The 25070-nt window shown below is 42.0% G+C and overlaps 1 protein-coding gene across 11 annotated transcripts in view; it reads left to right on the top strand.

The window, feature by feature from the left end:
- The window catches only part of atp2b2 (ATPase plasma membrane Ca2+ transporting 2), a 96820-nt gene that overhangs the window by 48221 nt on the left and 23529 nt on the right, over positions 1-25070 (top strand). For 7 of the 11 annotated variants that reach the window (XM_052075530.1, XM_052075529.1, XM_052075528.1 and 4 more), the window contains 9 exons: positions 974-1099; positions 1341-1373; positions 3049-3141; positions 7329-7370; positions 10344-10505; positions 13779-13993; positions 14076-14318; positions 22153-22394; positions 23452-23686. In XM_052075530.1, the coding sequence (XP_051931490.1) occupies positions 974-1099; positions 1341-1373; positions 3049-3141; positions 7329-7370; positions 10344-10505; positions 13779-13993; positions 14076-14318; positions 22153-22394; positions 23452-23686 (1391 nt within the window). The remainder of the gene's footprint in view (positions 1-973; positions 1100-1340; positions 1374-3048; positions 3142-7328; positions 7371-10343; positions 10506-13778; positions 13994-14075; positions 14319-22152; positions 22395-23451; positions 23687-25070) is intronic. The other 4 variants (XM_052075537.1, XM_052075535.1, XM_052075531.1 and 1 more) reach the window with 3 other exon arrangements.

Consider the following 25070-nt stretch of genomic DNA (forward strand, 5'->3'; position numbering starts at 1 on the left):
GACAGCTTTTCGTTCTTAACGGACGCAATCGTTCTTTTTACATGCAACGTACTCCGTGAATGCATTGAATTGACTACCTTGGCATGCATCCAAACAGTGGAAAAAGTTTGTTTCCCTTTGCGTGTATGAAACTTATCTTCGGGCATTTTTTAAGGGTTTGCTGCATCAGATAAATCACATCCTGTCACTTCGCACAAGATCTCTGATTACATTTTTTTTTAAAGGGGGTGGGGGATTCATCTCTCTCAAGCATTTTTTCCCCATCTTTGGATAATTAGCTGTGTGCCGTTTTGCCGCCTTCATTAATTAGCCTCAAATTCACCCACATTCTCCCAAAGGTTAATCAGGCCTGCATTGTGAGTATGTGTGTGCACGCACATGTGCGTGTTAGTGTGAGTGCTACGACAATGTTTGTATATTTCAACAAATGCAAGAACAATGTTATCAGGGAATAAGGCTCTATATTGAATTATTATTGTTACTTTTAGGGATTTAAATAACATGAATATTACGACAAGACCAGTGTTTTTTTATTTTTTTTTTACAGTTTGTTTATTTTTTGAGTTATATGCATATTAGTAGCACCCACAGAAGGGGAATAGTTAGTTAACCCTTTTTGGGGACAGCGGTTACTGGAGTGGAAAGCTGATCATGTTATCAGGTTACAGGGTGCATGAAAGGGTTAAATTTTGTAAAGAAGGAAACTGTGTGATGACAATTGTAACTTCTTTCCATCACTTTTGATTGAACTCTTTTTTTATTATGGTTTACCTTTTCTTTGCTGATCGGCTGTTCAATGGCCCATGTATTAAAGTCTGGCATCCCTTTGGATTTACATTTATAGGTTACTAAATATGGTTCCTTTTTACCTGAACATGTATTTTTCTTGTACAATATTCATATAGCATAGGACGGAAAAAAAGAAAAAAGCGAACACAGCATGAAGAAAGAAAAAAAAACATCTTCCCTGCAGGGACCCATGTGATGGAGGGCTCGGGGCGCATGGTGGTGACCGCAGTGGGCGTCAACTCTCAGACTGGAATAATCTTCACCCTGCTCGGAGCTGGCATGGAGGAAGAAGAGAAGAAAGAAAAGAAAGGCAAGCCAATGCATACTATTTTTAGTTTAGTTTTTTTTAAATTAATAAACATAACTCACAAAAGCAATATTTGTGCCCACAAGCCTTGAAAGTATAGATTTAATCACAATGCTAACGGGCCATGCTTGAAATACTGTATATCGTGTGCTCGGTTGAATGCGGTTGGGTGTTGAGGTGCCGTTGACCTCAAGGAGAGTTCTTGTCTTTTACTTTTTCTCATTGTGCCACATTTGCCTTGAAGGAGGCGCAGTGAAAGACGGACCCCAGAACACAGGTAGAGTATCTTCTCTGTTTCAACCCTGGGGGTGGTGCTCTCAATTCTTTTGACCTTTAACCCCTGCGCTAATAATCCGCCTCAAGTCACCTCCCACCTCAACAAGGATCACGGGTAGTCGTTTTTTACTTGTTAGCTGAAGTGGTTATAGTGTATTGGCGCAGTTGTTTGGTCAGTCAGTCAGTCAGTCAGTTCGTAAACATTTTTCCCCATTTTGGAAAAATCTTATCTTATCTTAATCAGTGAGTTGGTTAGTCAGCCAGTTTGACACTTCTTTGGTTGGTCAGTTAGTTATTTTGTGCGTTACATAGTGAGTGAGTTAGTTTGTGACTGAGTCAGCTAGGTATTGCAAAATAACATCAGAACATTTCTAGCTGGAGTGCGTTTGCCATGTGATTCAGGAAACTAGTTTGAAAAATCCACAATTTTCCCTCCGTTTGTGTTGCATGTGACTAACAATGCAAAATGATCCAGGCTGTTTGTTCGACTAGCAATATAAAGATTCAAGGCCCTATTTTTGTAAACCGACGCATCCAGTTTACTGTGTTTGGGAGTTTAGCAGGCCGTGTTGCGCCGCGCTGGGCTTTCCGGTGGACTAAGCGCGTTCCTCTTTGAAGCTTGACAATTGGGTGACTGCAGTATTACTAAGACCCGCAACAAGCAGGTCTAAGTTGTGCCGCAGGTTGTACCAGCACAATTTTGATCCATTTAATCGGCGCACAGGTAGATTCTGAGCTCCGCGAACTTGTGATGGGTGTCATTGTCAGTGAAATCAATTCATTGAATGAATCATTATCATCTTAAATATACTTTTAAAACTTCCCTCTGGGTGTGTGTGAGTCCTTCCACCATATAAACATGCTGGCTGTGTTTATCTGACAATGGCACATGATGGCACCAACGCCCCTTTCTATCTGTGCCCATCGGCGCAATGACCAAAAGAAAGAAAGCTCCACCCATGCACACCGTCAGGCGGCGCTTAGCGCTAAACTTGCGCCGGGCGCAAAAATCGGGGCCGTCAGACTCTTCCTCCAATTCTGTTCTATAGTTCTTTAAATCCTGGATTGAGGTTGAATTTCTATAGACCAAGCATATGTGATCAAATTTGTAGTACAATAAGGACTTTTTAAGACGGCCTGTAAAAATTTTTTTTAAAAATCACTGAGCGCTGCAGTGCACACACTTTCAAGATGAAGTGACCACTACTAACCAAATTTGGTTTTTTTTAACAGTTGAGTCATTCACATAGAAAAAAAATCTCCTCAAGGCATCATCATTCACTCAATTACAATGAATCAAACCTTCACATTCCAAACTTTACATGGCAGCTAAAATAAAATGCCCGTTGACACCCGTTGCACTTTCCACAACACCATTCGAGCTCGGACGGAATCTCTTCATCCGTAGGTTGTGCTTTCTGTGCATAGATTCCTTCCCATAAACGATCTGTTTAGACTGTGTGTTTCGTGTCTGTCCAATGTTCGACTTGTTTGTTTTTTACCACATTAAACGAATGATAAATACGCCACTCTTTTAATCGGCGCCATTAATCGTGACTAAATGAAGATGCTGAAGAATGCTACCTGTCCTATAACCATGTTATTTCTGTTCACTGTCTTGTGTTTGTTCTTGTGTGTGTGTCCATCTATGTTGGGCTTCCATTGTTACTGGCTAGACTGCTCGCATCCCCCCATCCACCCCATCGCCACTATTGCCACGGATGGGGCGGCGGGCTTTAACGCCCCAGGCAGTGCCAACCTTATTAATGGTAGGTCGACAAAACCTCTGATTCTCTCTGTCGTCATCTTTGACCTCCTCACCATGTCAGACATCCACTGCCTTGTACTCTCTGCTTGTACTACCATTTTTTACCCCCCACTGTCTGGCCTGGTACTGTCTCTTACCGTCAACATGGATGGATGTTTGGGGATGATGAAATAATTTTTGAAGATGAGAATGCTTCTCACCATCGAACAAATCTGTTGTAAACTTTCTTTGAATAAAGACACACGACGTCGTTGTCATGGCCTGCAACTCGTGCGGATCTCTATCCAAGTAAAAATCTTTGACGAAACCATCCAAGGTTGATTTGGCAAAAGCAATTAGAGAAAGTTGGAGGCAGATTGATGAAGAGAACCGTTTATCATGAAATCTTGGAGACTTGGAGCAGTTCTAAAAACCAGAGATGGTACAGCAAATTACTAGTGGTGTATTGAAGTGTTCTTTTGTTGCTGTTGTTTTTTAGGATTCCATAATTTTCTTCATAATTGAGTGATTCCATTTTTTTTCCCCGACTCGGCTTGGTTTAAACCATGGGTGTCAAACTCAAGGCCCCGGGGGCCAGATCCGGCCCGCCAAGTCATTTTATGTGGCCCACGAAAGCAAATCATGTGTGTCAACTAGTTAAAATATGGCTGAAAATGTCATATTGTCATGTGTAATAAATAACTTTGAGGTTTTGCAATAATTTTGTTCCACAGTTTACACTCACTTGAGCAATAACTGAACAAACTAATATAATTGACTTGCCTGATTTCAAAACCAGTAACCTGTTCATTTTTTGTGTACAAATAATAATTTTGTGGTTTCACTGTCATAACGGCCCTCCGGGGGAAAACGTAACTCCAAATTAGCCCGCGACTGAAATGAGTTTGACAACCGTGCAAAACTATCACTGATCACTGTTGTTTCTTCATTTCTTTTAGTTTTTCTTCAAGGTATAAAGTTGCCATTTGAAATGACTCTAGTTTTATGTCATGTGTGATGTGCTTTCTTTCCTACAAATTGAAGTAACTAAAAGTCCTCCGACACTAGTGGTTCCATGATTTTTACCAAGGGTGCTATAAGATTTTTATCCACATTTGGGTTAGGTCGTAAGTTGTTGACACCAGTATTCATCCCCCCCGCCCCCATTGGGGTTCATCAGACATACAGTGCAAGGAATGCCATTAAAAAACAAACAAAACTTGCATCATACTTTCACTTAAAAAAAAAAATATATATACAGTATATATATATATATATATATATATACTGTATATTGTATCGCGGTTGTCATCATAGTTAAAAAATGCAGAAAAGAATCATACATGAAGCCTCTTATCACATTAGCTGTGCTTGCCCTGATGCTACCGGTTTTCAGAGGCAACCAGCTAAAGCCTAAAGTACCGGACTTCCCAACCATGGTGCATTTGCACATGGGAATAAGTATTATATTTTAAGAGAATGCAAAAGATTCTGAAAATATATTCTGTTCTTACCTTATTTAACAAATCATTCTGAAAAGATAATATATTTTCACCCTGAGTGTATATCTTCCTACTTAACAATAGATGAAGATCTGGCTGACAAAATCAGACAAAAGAGATAGCATCTTTACTTCCTTCAGTGCAACTCCTTCTCATCCGTGTTTTTTGCTGGTTCAGGATGAAATAAAAGATTAACTCACCGTGGCACCGCGGCGTCTCCAAGGTTACCGGCGCCAACGTTCAGCCTGTGCTCGACACAGCTGGGCGGGTATTTGTACTGTGACAGCGACCTTGTAGTGTCCCGGGATACAGCGATTTGTCATTCTCAGCGCAACTCTCCTGTCTGCTGTATGAATCAGAGACGTTGCAGACATGTAAACAGGTCCGGCATTTGTCTCTGGTCATATTTAAGATTTTTGTCTTAATTTGTTGACAAAATTAAGGCTCATCGCTGAAATTGTAGCCCGGAGTAGAGAAATGGCGTCCACAATGCAGCGCGATAGCTAAAACAGCGAACATGGCAGACAACAAGCAAACATATGAGGATAAAATATTCTTTTTAAATTAAACTTCGTCAGCAAGCAAGAATCCACCAGCAAATTAAATAAAGTCTTTGTCCCCAAATGTAAATGTTTATTGATTTGTTTATTTATTTATTTATTGTCTCTCCTTACGTAACTTCATCGTGTGGGAGGCTTTTGTCTTTCAGGCTCTCTCGCCTCCCCTCCTTCTTCACATATTCATTCTGCTTCCCTTTGAGTCTGTGCTCCTGGACGCTCGCATACTTCGTGCACGAGCCATCATTGTGTTCGATGTTAAAATGCTTCACCATACGTTGCACAGCCTGTTCAATTTGTTGGATGAAATGTGCCCGTGGAATTATCAATCGTTTCTTTGTGCAATGGATGCAACGCACGCAAAGTCAACATACACCAAAACGTTGGGAAATTCATGTTTGTGGCTTTTTGGCGGTTCATTCCATACTCTGAGAAATCCTGGTGGCACACACTGCTGCGGGATGGCCTGCCACTTTAAGCCAGGAGTCGTCAACCAATTTGGTTGTGTTGCTCACTCTCTTACGGTCTAGCTGATTCCAAAAGTTTCCAAAAAGAATTCCAAACAGCACGTCAAAGTTCATCAATCAAGTGTTAGTAAGAGCCGTACGGAACTTGACACCTCATCCTGGTCACACGCTGTTGTGGGATGGCCTTCCACTCTTCAACCTGTGCAAGTCTGCCAATGGGCTTGTGTTCCAATGAATGTTCAGGTCTAGCGCTTCAATAGCGTGAGGAAAATAACCATGTGTAGCAACAAGAGCCAGGTACTTTATGCTGGCCACACAATGTTGTGGGATGGCCTTTCCCACTGTTCAAACCAATGTTGTCACAAGTCAGCCAACAAGCCAACATGGTTATGTTGGACACAGTAGAACACCGGTGTCAAAGTCAAGGCCCCGGGGCCAGATCTGGCCCGCCACATCATTTTATATGGCCCGTGAGAGCAAATCAAGCATGTCAAGTTCCATAATGCTTGCTAAAGTCTGAACCAAAATTTAAAATGGTCATATGAAATCCACAATAACAGTCATTATTTTTGACTTCTGATTTTAAAACGAGTTATCCATCAATTTGTTGTGCGCTGTGTATATAATATTTGGAGGTGATTAAACATGAATTATGGTTTCCCAAAATTCATAATGGCCCTCAAAGGGAAACAATGTGGCCGGCAACAAAAATGGCTCACATAAGTAATGAGTGCCTCAGTAGTACTGTATACTGGTGACACACTGCTGTGGAATGGCATTGCGCCTTTCAACCGATGGTCATCACAAGTCCACCAGGAGTTCCATATAAACAGCCAACGACTGTGTGACTGATCACCAAAGAACGAATAGCATGCCCAAGTTGATTTCCGAGTGCAAGTAAGAAAGATCCACAGCCTGGCACATCACACTGCTGTGGAGTAGTCTTTAACTCTGGAACCAGTTGTTCCAAGTCTGCTAACGTGCTTGGGTTGATGACTGTAGACACACAAGCAGATATGATCAATGTTTAGTTCAAGAGCTTCAGGAGTGGGGTGAAGGGAAACTAGTTGCAAAAAAACCCCAAAACAAAACAGCCTGGCGCTTTATGATGGTCAAACTCTGTGGTGGGATGGCAATCCACTCTTAAACCACTATTCACCTATATGTTGCGTTAAAGTTTTTACTCAAAATATATATATTTTTTGCACTTCATTTGTCTGAAAAGAAAAAGAAACTTGAAACGTATTTTGAAAGAGAAGACAGTCACCTTATATCATCCAATCTGGGTTTTATTGGTCCTTGTGTATAATGCCCAAGTTGATTTAAGCGCTGGTCACAAACTGCTGTGGGATGGCAACGAGAGACATGGACAGGCCTTCCTCCAACTGTGTAAAAGACGTGTTATATTATATTCAAGAAATGATCACCCAAACATGAATTCCCAAACTTTTTGGAAAGGTTTTAAATTGTGCAACCCAGCCCACTCACATATCACTTTCTATGTTGCAAAGATGTTATATTAAAAGGCATTTTCCTGTCTCCCTGTATTTGTTTTCTGTTTTTGCTGGGAGGGGGTGTGGGGGTCTCCTCCACTGTGTGTTGATTGTCCATGTGATGATTCTTTGTTGACTTGTCTGCCTTGGTTATCTTTGGTGTTACTGTCTTGTTATGTGTCCATCGTAGGTAAAATGCAAGACGGCAATATGGAGAGCAACCAGATGAAAGGTAACCAGACCACCTCTCTGCCTCTGCCCTTCCCGCCTCCTAACCCATCTCCCCTTCCTCCCTTTCTCTGGTGAGCGGTAAAAGATGGGGGTTTTGGGGCTCAAATGCCGGTTACTTTCACTTGGTCTCCACGAGGAATGTGCACTTTGAATGCAGAAAAGGATCCTGGGGAATTTACTCTCCGAGACACTTAAAGAGTCGGGCTGTATCAGAGCTCATGTTTGGCCTTTGTTTAACCTGGAGTCTTATTAGGTTAGCCTACAAACCCCCCCCCCCGTCCCCACCGCTGCGTCTGCCGTTGCTGTGATATCCGGTTGTTCTTCTTCTTCTTGTTGACATGTTGTCGTGACGACAGCAGCTTCTGTAATGTAATCAGGTCATCCAGGCAGCTGAAAACGTTCAGTATCTTGAGAATTCCCGATAGGACTTCAAATTGCGCGCTGGATTTTTTTTCTCTCCATTTTTCATCCATTGTTCATTCATCTCAAACGGCCACATTCACCTTTTTCAGGGACAGCGATGACTGCAGTAGACATCTTATCATGTTATCAGGTTAACGGGGTGCATAAAAGGTTTACATTATGTAAAGGGGCCCTTTATAAGAGATGACAAAAACTGGCATTCAATACAGTTTTATGGACGTTTTAGGCTTTCATGTTGTGGTTAACGCTCAGTGTTGACACTCTCCAGTCACAGCAAGGCTCGAAATAAGTGTTTTCGCGTCACAGTTTGCACGTCGAGATTTGCACTTTACACCTCATTAAAACACATTGAGTAGCAAAAGTGAGTATCACAGCTTTTTAAGTTTTTCGCCGCCGCAAACACTGTCTCCAAAAAGCTTTGCTGTACCGGACACACGCGCATTAACGTTGCCGCGACATGTAGGTGGTCGAGGCTCAGCAGACTCATGAGACTTGAGACATAATTTTGTCAGCCTGTTGGAAGTGGTGATTTAAAAATACTGGCAGAGATTTATAGATTGCATTTTCTTCCTGTGGCCTGCGTGGGTTTTCTTCGGGTACTCCGGTTTCTTCCCACGTTCCAAAAACATGCATGGCAGGCTGATTGAACACTCCAAATTGTCCCTAGGTGTGAGTGTGAGCGTGGATGGTTGTTTGTCTGTGTGTGCCCTGTGATTGGCTGGCAGCCAGTTCAGGGTGTGTCCCCCGCCTCCTGCCTGAAGACAGCTGGGATAGGCTACAGCTTGTGAGGACAAGCCGATCAGAAAATGGCTGGATGAATGGATCAAAGTGGGAGCCCTTCACATTTATCAGTTGCTAAGCAGTAGCTCTCACTTTCACAAATGTTGGTGACCCTTGTTCAAGGCTCTCTCGTGGTACTTTGGAGTTGACACTTTGGGTTCTCATGTCTTAGTTGATGCCTTCGGCTTTCGTAACGTGGTCGACAGATTCTCGCCTTGTGATTGACTTTCTCATAGTGGACACTTGAGGCTCTCATGTGGAGGTTTGTTCTTTGGGCTCTTGTGTTGTGGTTGGCTCATGGTTGACACTAGAGGCTGTCATATCATCACTGACACTTCAGGCTGGCTGTCGTCGACTCTAGGCTCTTGTGTGGTAGTTACTACTTTAGGTTGTCGTGTTGTGTTTGACTCTCTCATAATTGACATGAGATGCTCTCATGGCAGAGTTGACTCTTTGTGATCATATGTTGTTGATTCTCTTAGTCGTTGCTTGAGGTTCACATGTCTGAATTGACTCTCAGCTCTCGGTGTCGCGGTGAATGCATACAGCTATCATTTAATAGCCGCTTTAAGCTGTGATTTGGTATTATGGCACTTTTTGCCTGTCATATCGTTGTTGACGCTCTCGTCTCGTATTTGGCTCTCCTGTTTCTTGTGATGCAGTTGACACATCTGGTTTTCATGTTGTGCTCGAATCTCTAGCCTAGGGGTCACCACCGTGGTGTAGCTCGCGGACCTGTTCTAAAATAGCTTCGCAGGAATGTGGTCCCAAGTGATCATTTGGAAAGGTGAACACAGGCAACGTGCTCTCGAAATAAAGTGTTGCATATTGATACTAAACTGTGTCCTAATTATTGTGAACATTTAATAACATGATTGTCATCACATATATAAACAGAATCATTTATGAGTAATGAAATATAATGTTATTAATTTGTGCAAATGGTTATTTCACCAGTCTAATAAATTGGTGGCCATTTAATAAGTACCGGTACCCAAAAAGTAGCTTTTAGTCTCAATAAGGTTGGCGATCCCTGCTCTAGACTTTTATGTCGTAGTTGACACTACAGCCTATGCTCATTGTTTTTTTAATTATGGTTAAAAATTAGGGTCCTATGCTGCCGATTCCGATATCGATCAGCCATGAAATTCACGATCACGTGGAATCTCCGCCTATTTAGCAATTTTGGAGCTGCTCACAAATAATGATTTGAATAATCGATGAAACTGTAAATTTTTGAGTAATTCATGAATCTGAATTTTTTTTTTTAATGCATCGACCTCTATTATGATTCAGTTACTGGTTTCATTTGTCGCATTCGGTGTTAAGAAAATGGGAAAGGGGATGCCTACACTGCAGATGAACTGCAGTCTACTTGGCCGCAGGATGCAAAGTACGAGCGACGGGCGATCGGCAGTGAAAAGCATTGATCGGCATATGCCAATCTTGTACTTTCCCACGGAAATACATCGATCACCATCGTTGGCCGATTGATCAGAGCACCGCTAGTAGAAACCGCCGCAAAAACCCTGATGCGTATGTACGGGATCTCAAATCCATTCCTGAACCTGTTTTACGACTATATTTTTGTTCGTCGCCCGACATTGTGGCCTTGATCACGTTCTTTCCAAAGGACGTTGCATATGAATGAGCTCTTGTTTTGATTTCTCCTTGCTTAAACCCTCACTTTCCTTTTTCATCCTTATTCTGTGCCCAAAACTCAGCGTTTCTGACACTGGTGCTGCTCGCTATGGCCATGTGCTCTTTGCAGTGAAGAAGCAGGACGGAGCGGCCGCCATGGAGATGCAACCTCTTAAGAGCGCCGAGGGTGGTGAAGAGGAGAAGGAGCGGAAGAAGGTGTCCATTCCCAAGAAGGAGAAGTCTGTGCTGCAAGGGAAGCTCACCAAGCTCGCTGTCCAGATTGGCAAAGCAGGTAAAGTCTGACAAGGAAGAATTTAGAGTACACTCTTAAACCTGCTGGGTCAAATATAAATCACCTTGGTCAAAATTTGATTGACATGTGAGTGTGTTCTTCGAGAGGCTCTCATTAGTCCATACAAGACGACATGTACTGATCACTGCGAAATCCAAACAGAAGTCAGTAACAGTGGCAACGTTAAGACGGCTGTTCTCCAGCTTCAGCCGTGAGGGGATAATTGTTTGTGGAGTTTTATTTTTTTTGTTTTTTTGTTGGTCCGTTACAGCCTTAACACCGTTTGGTCATCTACAAATGGAGTTCACTGACTCACATTTGCTCCAACTCGCTATAATGTGATAATAGGTGTCAAATACGGCGATGCCCGCAATACTTTTTGATTCATGGAGAGTCGTGAAAATGATATATTATGATAATTATTATATTAATTTGGAACATTTGACAACATTTAACACGTTTAAATGAAATTGCGCCTTTTTTTGTAACAACCCATAGGTAATACCGAGGTAGTGGTATGTGTCTAATAAAAGCAAAAATTATTTTGTTTTTTCTTCTTAAGGCTCTTCTAAAATAACACCTCCCCCACCTCGATTTGGAATTATATTTTTAGGGGTGGGGGGAAAGTGTGATATTTAGAGAATTGTTATGGAAATGTGTTCTTATTTATTAAAATGTCATCATGCCTCGCATTGGGGTCATAGCGCCTCCTGTTGCTTTGGCATGCGCTTGACAGCCTGCTAAGGTGTTTTCTCATGGATTTTTTAAATATACTCTTGCACTTGTGGACCTATGCATAAACTTTGGGTTTGAGGGTGTGTGTGTGTGTGTGTGTGTGTGTGTGTGTGTGTGTGTGTGTGTGTGTGCGTGTGTGTGTGTGTGTGTGTGTGTGTGTGTGTGAGGGCTGGCATTTTTAGCCAACATGCCCACATTGTGGGTGTCCTCCCTGCACAAGTCACATCTAACATGCATGCAATGTTTTTTTTCTTAATCTAAGTACTGAAAAGTTGAATAACAAAGTATGTTTGAGGGACTATTTTTGTGGGGGGGGGCGTTTTGTTCTGAAAATTCCTCAAGAAAGGCCTTGTTGTCATAGCGACACCGTTACATCAGCCAGTCGGCGTGAGTGACGGAATGAGGACGTGTTGTCAGAACAATGCAGCGCTGCGGATGGATTAGCATACACTTTGGACTATCTGGTGTTCTCGGCGCAGACTGTGTGGACTTTGATCTTGTGATTGTCTCGCGGGTGCGCGCTTTATGTTACTACCGCATCGCCGTGAACTCTGCCTGACACCCGGTGTGGCGCGCCACTAAGCACTATTTGAAGCTTTGCGAGGTGACTTGGGGTTCAACGTCGGGCACAAAAAAACCCAACTTTCCAGCAGGACATATAGCATCGCATCGGCATAATTAATTCTCCAAAACACCATCCGTAGTCTCATATTGTTCATATCCTCCCAGACAAGCCGGCATTGCATATAGCAGATGGAGACAATGCAGTACATAAGATTGAGCTGTGATGACCACAAACGTGCTTGGACAATTGCTGACACTTCCTAAAAAGAAAACTTGCAAAATAACCTTGATTCACGATCCACATCACTGTGTCACTAAGTCTAAAATCAATTGCACAGAGGAGATGTGCAGAATGAAGAACGCAGGGTCTTTCCGACGAACACGCCAGCCGATGTCATAGGAGCTGCCGTCAAATCCGCAAATACAATTGTTTACAAAAATGAACAGCAACATATTGCTTCAGCAAGTCTAAAGAAGAGAAATAGCATACAGCAAATGCATGGAATGCGCTACACAAGGTCTTCTGTCCTATGACAGCTGATGTCAACAACGTTAAAATATTGTTGACAGTTACTTGAAACAAAACACACAGTAATAACTTTGGGTAAGTCTTAAAAAAAAAAGTGAAATTCCATAGAGCAGACAGGAGGAATGCAGTACACAAAACTGCCACATAAGCACCACCATGACCACAAGTTGTGTGACACGAGCTGCTTCACCAAGTCAAAAATAAGATAATTTTTCTTTCTTTCTTTCTTTCTTTCTTTCTTTCTTTCTTTCTTTCTTTCTTTCTTTCTTTTATGAGAAGGCGAGCGGAATGCAATGTCTGTCGAATTGCAGAGAAGCTGCTATCAGACAAGCTGCCTAAATATGCAACCTTTGTTTAAAAAAGAAAAAAAAGACCTTGTTTTAATGTTTCATCATGGCAACTTCCTCAGGTAAATTTCCTTTGGGTATACCTCCATGACTACAAATAGAATACATCCACTGCACTGCATCTTCCTGACAGGAGTTTCTAATGTGTTTTCTAAAGTGATCCAAAATGCAAGAAACACCCACGGATCTAAAGATACCGTTTTGATAAATGAAAGCATCTCAAAGCTGATCATGGTAAAGGTCCACGTTTGTGATGCGCTGCTTACATTGCACCTCGCTAGAATGTGCAGGTGTACAATGTACAGTCTCAAGATCTGTCTTTCCTCCAAGTTGCTTGCTCTATAAATATATATATATATATATATATATATATATTGATTCCCAGCAGAGGGAATTTCTCACATTTGTCGACTGAGTTTAATCCAAATACAAAGTCTGATTAAAGCACTTGTACTGCTTGACCTTTTTGAGTTGGCGACAAAGCAAAATTAGGTTTGGATGATTCCGCTTTATATATACTCTGTGCTTGCTCTTGCTTGCCTTGGAGGCTTCCTTGATTTATCGCGCTCTATCGGGAATCCTGCTGGAGAGCTCACCTTTTAATAGAACCTGTTTCCCATTGAAACTGCTGCGTTGCGATGATATGAAGTTGTATAGAAATCTCTTTAAAAATAAAGAATGACAGTCAGATGATCTTTTTGATATTGACAAATGTTTTTTATTTGTTTTGTTTACGTTTGACTAGCACTCTTTTCTTCTGTCCTGGAAGGTGGTTTGGGGTTTCAAATGGAGATATTATGCCTGAGTTAAGAATTTCGTTTCAAATTTAGTGCTTCAAGTCAAAGTTAGAGATTTAAATAAGGATTTCATATTGGGATTTCAAACGTTATGTTTTTAAAGGTGTTTATAAATCCAAATTAGGGATCGTTTTCAATGAGGGTTAAGGTTTGGTCATGGTTTCAATTTATTTGGGATTCCAATTCTAGTTTGGGGGTTTTATAATGAAGCTTTCAAGCCTGGTTTGAGGTTTCAAAGTAGAATTGTCAATTTTGGGTTTCAAGCTCATGTCACATTTTCAATGCGTTGTATATTTGCCAGGGTTGCTCATGTCGTCCATCACAGTCATCATCCTCGTGTTGTACTTCGCCATCGACTCCTTCGTCATCCAGAAGCGTCCTTGGCTGCCCGAGTGCACGCCCATCTACATCCAGTACTTTGTCAAGTTCTTCATCATCGGCGTGACCGTGCTGGTGGTCGCCGTGCCCGAGGGTCTGCCGTTGGCCGTCACCATCTCCCTGGCCTACTCCGTCAAGGTGACCGACCGGCCCTACCGCGCCTTTGCATATTTTACTTTCCCTTTGTGAGACTTTTTTGGGGGGTTGTTTCAAACGACAGAAAATGATGAAGGACAACAACCTCGTGCGTCATCTCGACGCGTGCGAGACGATGGGCAACGCCACCGCCATCTGCTCGGACAAGACTGGCACACTCACCACCAACCGCATGACGGCCGTGCAATGCTACATCGGCGATGTGCACTACAAGAAGATTCCCGAGCCGGGTGTCCTGCCTCCCAAATCGCTTGACCTGCTTGTCAATTCCATCTCCATCAACAGCGCCTACACCACCAAGATACTGGTCAGTGAAGCATTTGATTTTCTGTTAATTTATTCATGTTTCAATGGTTCTCATGCACCGGGAATTGTATTCATATTTATTGTTACTGGGTGGCCTGTTGGTTGAGTGGTTAGCGCGTCTCCCTTGTGTGGAGTTTGCATGTTCTCCCTGTGCCTTTGTTGGTTTTCTCTGGGTACTCCGGTTTCCTCCCACATTCCAAAAACGTGTGGCAGGTTAATTACACACTCAAAATTGTCCCGAGGTGTGAGCATAAGCGTGGATGCTTGTTCAGCTGTGTGTGCCTTGCGATTGGCTGGAAACTGGTTCAGGTTGGATTCCGCCTACTGCCCGAAGGCGGCTGGGATAGGCTCCAGCACGCCCCGCGACCCTTGCGAGAATAAAGCGGATCGGAAAATGAAATGGAAATAATAATATACTGGAACTATTTTCAAAACTAAAACCAGAGCTTCAGTTGTTTCACTTAAAAATAGTTTTTGCATCAAGTGTGGTGTTCACTTTTTTAGAAAACCAAAATAGGTTGATACATTTTTCTTCTGCTATTTACACTCATTTGTGTGCGTGTGTGTGTGTTTGTGTGTGTTCTTCTGCATGGTTTGGCAGGATTTGAAAGGCATGCAGTTCCGCTGCAGGCATTTGGTATTTGCCAAGCAAACAGCTGATCAGTTGATGGTGTGTGTCCACCATGTTCCTCAAATGCAACGACTGTACATTGCTGCCATTGTTTCAGTCTGTTCCTCATTCTCCATATCGATCTCTTGATCTATTGATCGATTGATCCAAGCTAGCTAGCTAGCTCGCTAGCTAGAGCGCGAGCTAGCTAGCCAGCTATTTAAAAAAAAAATGTTAAGGATATCTAAAGCTCCTTTGGTTAAGAAGCCCCGACCAGACGATTATCTGCAAAGAACTGCACACAATATTTTTTCTTTTTCGTCCCCTGATGGAACAGGAACACTGCCACCTTGGAGACAGGTCAGACACAGTCATTGTCCTTGGCCGCCTCTTTACATGCAGGAGGCATTCGCTCAAACTTGTCCCCTTGAGAGTGCTTGTATAATTTTGGTCTAATATATTGATATTCTGAGTGCAGCAAACTGCATCGGGAACCAATCTGACCCAGCGCAACAGGCGCTCCGCTCGGCGGCGGGATGCTGGAGAGAAATGGAATCATACGCAAAATCGAATACGTTGGCTTTAAAAAAAAAAAAACTCAAGTCGATCCACTTATTGTGTACCTCATGCTCTCCCTTCAAAATGATTCCCACTGGAAAGCATTTTCAAAAGCAGTCTGCAGAACTGGTAGGGTTGAAAAAGCTATTAGCTGAAATGACCATTCTAAATGCACACGGGATCAAGTTGTCACAGTCGTTTAGTCCCATATCGTACAAAATGTTCCGCACTACAGTATTAGTTGCTGGACATTTTTTTGTCACATTGTTCTTTTTTCGATTCTTGTTCTTTTACGATTCTCTGAAAAGCTTTTCACCTCAGCCTTTTTGACTTGTAGTTGTCACATTGTCATCTTCGAGTCCCTGACAGGAGGACCCTCTCATTTTCCAAACTCCAATTTATCAGAAACGACCATGTATACTCGGAGATGTCCTAGGAATTTAAAAGTTTCCTATTTATCGATCAATTTTCTAATCCGCTTATCTTCACAAGGGTTTCGGGCGTGCTGGAGTCTATAATTCCCACTTTCAAAATAAAATATTTTATTCTAATGATGTATACTATACTCTACTCTCGGGCCGTGACCGATATGCATCTGTTTTAGGCCAATGCGAATTTGAGTGTGGATGGTTGTTTGCCTATTTGTGCCCTGCGATTAGTCGCAACCAGTTTTCTGAAGGCCGCTGTGATTGGCTACAGCATAGCTGTAATCCTGATTTAGGATACTTTTTGGCAGATGAATTCCAGCCTGGCTTTTCTATTGTAGTCATTGAGGGGTTCACATTTTGCTGATGTCACAAACACTTGTTTGGATGCCAGGAAGATGCGAGGTAATAGTCAATGGCAGAGCAGCGACAACTATGTTGCGTTCAGGAAACCCATACTGTATTTTTACCTTTCGTATCTTGACATTTCTATTGTGTTATATTTCCTGTTGGGGCGTTTCGTAACTTGAAGATTTCATATGAAGAGACGTTCGTACGTAGAGGTAACACTGTACTTTAATGAGTTTTCATACCTAAGATGATTGCTAGCTATTGCACCACATTCATAGGCATCACTTTGCAGTGAAGTTGATCCCAACACTGAAAAAAATGAAAAAATCCTGCCCTCCTGACATCCACTCACCTTTATCCGGACAGAAATATGTGACATCATTTTTCTTGTAGTTACGTGGCGACACTTATTCAAGGCTTTGGTTTGTGCTTCTATGAAGTGCTGCTGGGGTGTGGCCTCAACCTTCACTGCATGCGTGAGTGCGAACAAAACAACTTGTAAAGCGCTTTGAGCGCATCCGCTAAAAAAAAAAAAAGACCATACGCCACCACTTTGACCATTCTCGGGCACAGGCCGAGCTCATCCATCCATGCAAGCATGCATTAACACACATACATGTATAGATGCGTTTAATCTTTAGGAGCTCTTGAAAAAGAAGATAAGAAGCATGCAATTAAGGAAGGAAGTTCGTCCAAAGAGCTGGGGATGGGGGGGGGGGGGGGGATTTCAGAGGAATATTTAGCTCTTGACGCCCCCACCTGTCACTCAGTGCGCAGCCAGCCCTGCAGTATGTTAGCCGCTACGTTGTTATGTAAGAGGCCAATCCTGTGAGATGTCAAAGGTGGCTGTGGAAGTCTTGGATGACCATCGCACGCAGCGGCGGCAACACAAAGGCAAACAACGCAGGCTTGAATACTCGTATCAAGTCCCCTTACCGCTTCTACGTCTTCCTAATCCGGCCACTATGATGCCTCAAGTGGAGATGCCGTCATCCTGTAGGGAGGGCTTTGCACACACTCCACATAGACCAAAGCTAACATCAGGATTTGCGGTACAGAAAAAAGATGGATAGACAATTACGTTACTGCTCTGTATTCAATATAAAATACAACATGCTATTTTTCTTTCACCAAAAGCTCCATCTGCTTTGTACAACTATGCCACTGATGCTGATGAATGGCATTGCACAATAAAAGGGGTGAAAAAAAAAACATGCTTCCTATTATGAAGCATTGCTCATTTTGGCTCGGCAAACATTCATTTGGGCTCCGTTTGTCATCCAGAGTGTCTTGTCAATGAAAGCCGCCTTCATCTTGTGATGAACATAAATGTGCTCATCCCGGCTTTTTGGGAATCTGCAGCCCTCCATAGTTGACAGAACATCATCACCATCATCGTCATCGTATTGACACTTTTTTGAGTGTGTAAGAGCATCACCGCCTTTGCTCAACTCAATGCGGATTCCACGCTTCCACTGATCATGTTTCTGGGCTGAGCGGTGGCACTGGTGACAGAATTCCTAATGGTGCGTGATTATTATATGCTGTAGATGCACACGCCAGTATTACTTACATGGTTTGTTTGGCGATAATTAGTCGACTGTAAAGGAAAAGTAAACGGGCCGCTTTCATTGAAATTGGGACAGTCCAGATATTTTTCAGTAGAATGCCAAGAGATGTTCTCACGATTGGCCCGCAGGCACCTAACCGCCTCTTCACAAGTGAAAGTGCTATTTACAGTATATAGTTGTCTTGATGCTCTTTTTTTGCACTCTGATTCCACTTTTTTTTTTACAAGTATCTCTTGAGCGGTTATTTTTTGGACTGCAGTAGTGGAAAATGTTCGGACCTGTCAACTCATACGGTTTAGCCATAGTTCATACGGATTTTGTGGTGAATCTTACATATATCTTATATATCTATCGCACAAATCATACGGATTCTGAAAATTTCCGTCCCCCCCCCCCAACAGGTAGTTCCGTTTGCTTTTGCCCAGAATGGTGCTAGTCTACTCGAATGCTTTCATTTCCGGTAACTTTCCAGTAAATCACGTGGTTCCTAGTTGAAAACAGAACTCAAGGATGAGTTTGAGGAGTATCAGCTTTTGAGTGATGAGGACATTAAGTATACAAATGAAGATGGCACATCAAAGGCAGTGGATAACATTTGGTTGGGAATTATGACTATGAATACACCCATGGGCAAACCAATGTTTCATCATCTCAGCAAAGTGATGGAAGCAGTAGTTTGCTTACCTCACAGCAATGCAGACTGTGAAAGAGTCTTCAGTGTTGTGAGAAAGGTTCACACAGATTTCTGAAAATCGCTTGCACCAGAAACACTGACAGAAATATATATATCTAAAATGCTTTGGTATGTTATAAGGATTTTTTGCTCTTTATAAGGATTTTTTGGGGTAGTTTATACAGGTTGGCGCTCCAAAAAGTTGACAGGTATGGACATGGGGCACATAAAAGATCCAATATGCCGTTTATTGTTGAACCCTTAAGTGATCCGAACGACATTTTTGCCATTCATTTATTATTATTATTATTTTTTTAAATTTAAAAGCCACATTGTGTTTGTTGAATGAGTATAGGTGCCCTGTGTCTGTCGCCACTCAAACCTTATTCTGTCTGACTGCGTTTTCCCAAATAAACAGTGTCATGGCAATGTCATTGAGGGAGTATATGAAACTCACGTTTCCAAGAAAATAAAACCTGTTGCAGTATACAAAGGTATACAGATTCCCTCCCATTCTCTCCTAAAAAATAAAATATGATAACTTAAATATATGTATGCTGGTACTGTTGAATGTGCAGGTGTACCTAATAGTGTGGCAAGCATATTCCTGTGTCAAGCTTATGATGGTGAATAACAAGAATGAAAGAATGAAAACTACAGCCACACCAAAAAAGAATTTGTCCCATGTGATAACGAAATGAAAACTGAAAATGTCCGTTTTGCAGGAAAAAAAATTCAATGTGGTTTTCAATATTTCAATGAGTTTTGTCACAATTTTTTTTAAAGTGATTTCGATTTTTTTAGCCAGTTCTTATGCTATTGTTTAAACGTGTCCTGTTAATTTTTTTTATGTTTTTTAAATATTATCTTTGTTGTATGTATGTTGTATGCATGTTATGTTGGGGTTTTTTTTCAAATCTGTGTTTTAGGTATGAAACCTTTACCTTAATGACGTTTTCTTTTATTTTGTAATTCATTTTACTTCAAATTTGTTTTTTTAACGCCTGAAATATTTCCAATTTATTTTTGAATGTTTTTGCACTTGAGTACAGTATTGTACATTCAGGATTTTTTTTTCTTATATTTGCAAAAAGAGAGAGAGAGAGAGAGATACACGCACACACACTTTGTGTATATTTCTATGTACAGCATCTTATTTTATTACACACACCCATTTGCGGTTCCTTGCCGTGATACAGCAGTGCCTGAAATAGGAAGGACATGGTGGAAAGACAGAGTAGGGAATGGAGAATTAGAGCGAGTAGCGTCAGACAAGATGGTGACATGATACTGTTGGAGCGGAGGGGCGAGTTTGTCAGACCGCACTCAAGTGACAATTGTCCTCATCGTGGACTGCGAGAGCGCCTCGCAGCCCTCCAGCACACCTCGGGGCTTCAGCCCAGTTGGCCTGCACAACTCGTGCAAAGCATTAGCGTCTCATCCATGAGAGGGATGGGTTGGAGGAGGAAAGGAGCGTGCGAAAGAGAAGAAGGTCATTGAGAGGCGGGGGGAGTGAATGAGAAGACGGTGAAGGAGAAAGAAAAGAAGTGGAAGGAACAGGAGGTGCGGTGTAAAGAGAGCCCTGTGTGGAACGGGAAGTCAGGTTGCCAGCTTTGCCTCTGGCATATGTCCTTGCCCGCGGGGACACCCGAAGACCAGGTAGAGGGCAGCTGGTCCTCAGCCCGAGCGGGCTTTGAAACGTGCCAACGGCATCTCGGCCGTGCCAACGTGGGACTCACAGTGCCAGTGAGGAAGTACCGTTGTGCATCAACCTCAGCGCAATCTCTCAAAGCCTCTTGCACTGAGACCTGAAGCGTTTGAGATGAAAATTCTGCAATTTCCCAGCCTTTTACACGGAACTAGGCACCTATTGCCTCAATTTTATACACTTGCTGGGAAAACGGCATCCCTTTTTCCGTGTTGGTAATGGGTATCCAAAATAAAACAGGCTTATTTGTGAGCTGTTACTAAAAAAGAAAAAAAAAAGTCTTTTTTCATAGTTGAGGTATAGCTCCGCCTACCATGTAGCTATTCTTCCTTCATAGGTAGCGCTAAAGCTTCTCTCCCTCTTATTCACCCCTTGAACCGGCACATCAGAATTCCAGCATTGCGGACAGTCTAGCATGATTCAAGGCTTCTTTGTGCGTTATTTGTCTGTAATTAATTAACTGTCTGTAATTAAAATGAATTTCAGCCGTAATTCATTGTTACTGGCCTTCAGCTGAATTGGGCTGCTGGAATAAAATCCACAAAGATAACTGGACCTCAGCATCGAGAAAAGGCTCGAGTCGCCTCCAGAAAGAGCATCGCAATATTTAGACTTAGCGGGAAGAAAGAATAATGAATGTTGATTTATTTCGCTGCAGCCATATTTACATGGCTGTCTCCCAACAGCTGCCACCAGCCAAAGAACTCCAGCTGAGAGGGGGGAATAAAATCATGTAAAGTGTTAGTAGTTATTAAAAATCCAATCACTTTTGTCCCCAATCTGATAAATGTTTAGTCGTATGGCAATGTAAGCAAGTGTGTGGTTAAAAAAAAAAAAACAAATGAAGGCTGTCCCCTAAATGGTCAATAATGACATCAGTGAGACGCTTGTCATGTCTTTTGCTCATGAACGGGTAGAACAATTATCCTCATCTCTGCTGTGTGGAACAGGGATAGGGCGAAAGAGAAGAAGGTTAAGGTTGGATTTAATATTTTTGTCTGCGGTGCGTTTATTGCCTTTTTTCCAAATTACTAATTATACTTCCTCAATGTCACTTTGTTTTTGCCAAGCCAGCTAGCAATTGCTTGATGTTTTTTTTTTTGGTTTTGTTTCTGTCCGCCTGTAACCTTTGATTTTTGACTGTCCTCTAAATGTTGCTGGGGGGGGGGGGGGGAATCGCACTTTTTAAAGTTTAAAAGTATATAATTTTAAAAAATGGTTTACATAAAAAAAGTCGTCTGGCATTGCTGTTTTCTTTTTCTCACTTTATATCACTTACTGTATATAAAACATGGTGCAAGAGGCATCATTTATATAATTTTTTTCTTTTTTTTCTCCCCAATCTATAATGCAATACATTGACCTTTTATTTCAAGGATTTTCCAGTCTTCCAAAACCAATTTTCTTCTTGAGTTTTTATGGTTTAACACATACAGCGAGGGTCTTATTGGCCCTTGAGCATTTTTGGTGCACCAAAGAAACAGAGGAGGATTAAAAGCAGGGCTTGATGATAAATGAGTGCGAATGATAGCGTCACTCGCTATCCTAATGTGATCTCAAGGCGAGCAAATGTGTGAAGCGGCTGGCTTTCAAACGAAAGTCAAGTGTGTGCGATGTTGACGTTAATGAGATTTGTGCTTCGGCGCCGGCTGAAAGGGAACATCTATTACCAAAAAAAAAATAAAAAAATAAAAAAAGACAGGCTGTGTTGCTTATGAATTTCTTTATTTGTATCAGCTATTCTTTTTTAGCCATTTGGAGATTAATGTGACGTTTGAGACAGTAAATGATGTTCACATAAATCAACATGGCTTTGGTGTGATAATAGAGAAGCTCTACTTCCTGATCGAGATGATAGGGAGGGAAAAAAAAGGAGCAGGCGCATTTGAATTTATGTCAGAACGCAAACACTCAAAAGCTCTCCTCTGCGTCTCCGCAGCCCCCGGATAAGGAAGGCGGTCTGCCGAAACAGGTGGGCAACAAGACCGAGTGCAGCCTGCTGGGATTGGTGCTGGACCTGAAGCGAGATTACCAGCCGATCAGGAACCAGATCCCTGAGGAGAAACTATACAAAGTGTACACCTTCAACTCGGTGCGGAAGTCCATGAGCACTGTCGTCAAACTGCCCGACGGGAGTTTCCGCATGTACAGCAAGGGAGCGTCCGAGATTGTCCTCAAAAAGTAAGATTATTTACTCAACTGCAGATGGGTATGAGGGTTGTTCATATTGGGCACCTGTGGGATTATCACAAGTCTGTCCGCAGTGGTCATCACTTAGCACAGTTTATATGAACCTGTTTTTGAGATGCAAAAACTACTGTGACTGACAGTGAAATGAAAGATATTTAGTTGGAGGCATTTATTTTATGACCAATTGGGGTACACTTTTATTAGAGAGACATCCACACGTTTACCAAATACAGTGGTACCTCTACTTACAAATATCTCCTCATACAAAAATTTCAAGTTACGAAATGCCTCAGCAGAGAAATATTGCCTCTTGTCACGAAAGAAATTTCAAGATACGAAAGGGAAAATACAATCTGGGCTGTTGATCGCAGCTCAGAGTTTCCTGAACGCAACATACTTATAGCTGCTCTGTCATTGGCTATGACCGAGTATCATCCTGGCATCCCATTGGCTAAAAGGGACCTCGAATGTGTCTGTGTGTAGGCACGTGTGTATGCAGCATCCTCGTCATTCGTCCCTCGGGCCACGAGGCGTTCCGATAGTTTCCCGTAAATGTGAATCCCCAGAAAAAGTGTTCACCAGTTGAGCGATCGCTCACTATGCTGATGTTTGCCTTGGACATTTTCGAAGGATTGTTAAAAGCCGAAAAAAGCAAACGTCCTTGAATCAGTTATTTACAAAACGCCAGGCAAAAAACACTTCTGAGAGAAAACACGAACATGACGCAGTTAAAAGTTCAATGGCCATCATTTTTATTCTTTGCTCTGTTCTTTGTTTTTTACATTATGCACAACTCTCATTTATTGTGCAATAATATAATTGTAACATGTATTTGTTACATCTTTTGATGCATTTTTATGCTTCATAAAACATTTAGGTCTGAATTTCTCTACTTACAAGATTTTATAATTGAGAAATTTCTTCCAGAACCAATTAATTTCGTAAATAGAGCTACCACTGTACTGTCGTTTATTTCTTGTACTTACTATGCCTGTACAAAATATTGTCTCATGTCGAACCGTTCATCCTTCTCTCTTCTATCCCACAGATGCAACCACATTCTCAGCGAGGTGGGCGAGCCGCGGGTTTTCCGTCCGCGGGACAAGGACGAGATGGTGAAGAAGGTGATCGAGCCTATGGCCTCCGACGGCCTGAGGACCATCTGTGTGGCGTACCGCGATTTCCCTGGTGACCCTGAGCCTGACTGGGATGACGAAAACAACATCCTCAGCGACCTCACGGCTATTTGCGTCGTCGGGATCGAAGATCCCGTCAGGCCAGAGGTGGGTTGAGGTTGGGATGCGTTGGTGGGAAGCTACCGGGTCACTTTGTTGTTGTTGCTCTATTCCGGATGTTCTGCTCGGGGTGGTCTTAAATACGCAAGGAACCATTTTGGCTGTCTTCCATAGGAAAACAAAAAACAAAAACATCAAAAGTGAGGAAAACACTGCTTGTATTGTTTTTTTTAATGGCTGCACCTAATGTTTATTTGAATAATCGATTTACCTAAATGATATATTTCCTTGATCTGCACAATTATCGCCGTCTCCCTCTCACACTAGTTACTGTAGTGGTGTATTTCAGTTACTATGGTTACGGTTCACTCGCACTATCCTTTGACGCCGTTGACTCGCAACCTCCTTTGAAGCTGCTATCATCAGGGTTGCTTGGCTTCTCGGATATAAAAGGGAATTATACAATACCGAAGAAAAAGATGAGCTGGGTGTACGGATGCGATGTTCTCAAGACAGCTGCGACAAAAGATGCGAAAAGATGTCACCACAAACATCAAGATGAGAAACCTTGCCCTTGTGCCTCTTTTGAAATGAATGCGCTGGACAATTGAGATTCTCCCAAGGACGTTCTTGTGGAGATTTTTAGACACAGCATCTTTTTGATAATTTTGAGCGGTATTACACAACTACGCACCGATCCACAAATGTCCAATGATGACTATTTCGAGAATTTTTGGGACCACTGAAACGTGGATGTTTTGCACTTTGAGAAGAAAATTGCTTTCATGTAACAGGGTACATTTAGTTTAAGCACAATATTTCATTCAACTGTATGCCAATTAACACCATTTATAATTTAAGGGGCAACCGTTTACATTTTGGTGCCGGTCTGGATCATCTGTTTTGCTCCGGCTCAGTCACTGGCTCATTTGATGACGTAGTATGACGCTACTGAATGCTGAAGCTCGCTGACTTACCACAAGAAATTGACTCCGCGCTGCCATCTGTTGGGAGAAAGTGGTAGCTTCACCTTTGCTTTTTGAAAAAAACCTGAAAATCGATTCGGAACTTTGACATCGATTTATTGAATCTTAAAAATTCAGATTTTTTTTCTCTCCACACCCCTAATAAGAAACAAGTGCCAGCGTCAGTCATCCAGATCAAAGCTCACAACCAAACAAAAAGCCTTTGAAATATTTCGTTACATCATCTTCTTCCAAACTATTTTTCTAAGGACTTAGAGCAATGTGTGATGCAACTAATGAAACAATGAGCTGACCAAGCAGTGGAATACGCAGAAATGAATCTGCCAGCATTTTTTAAAATCACAAAACAGTCTGACTGAAAATTATTTTACCCGGGGTAACAAGTTCATGTCTTAAAAACAAAAAAATCCACACCTTCACTCTTGAGACAACAAAGTGCGAGACAA

Source organism: Hippocampus zosterae, chromosome 9 (assembly GCF_025434085.1).
Source record: "Hippocampus zosterae strain Florida chromosome 9, ASM2543408v3, whole genome shotgun sequence".
NCBI classification, from domain to species: domain Eukaryota; kingdom Metazoa; phylum Chordata; class Actinopteri; order Syngnathiformes; family Syngnathidae; genus Hippocampus; species Hippocampus zosterae.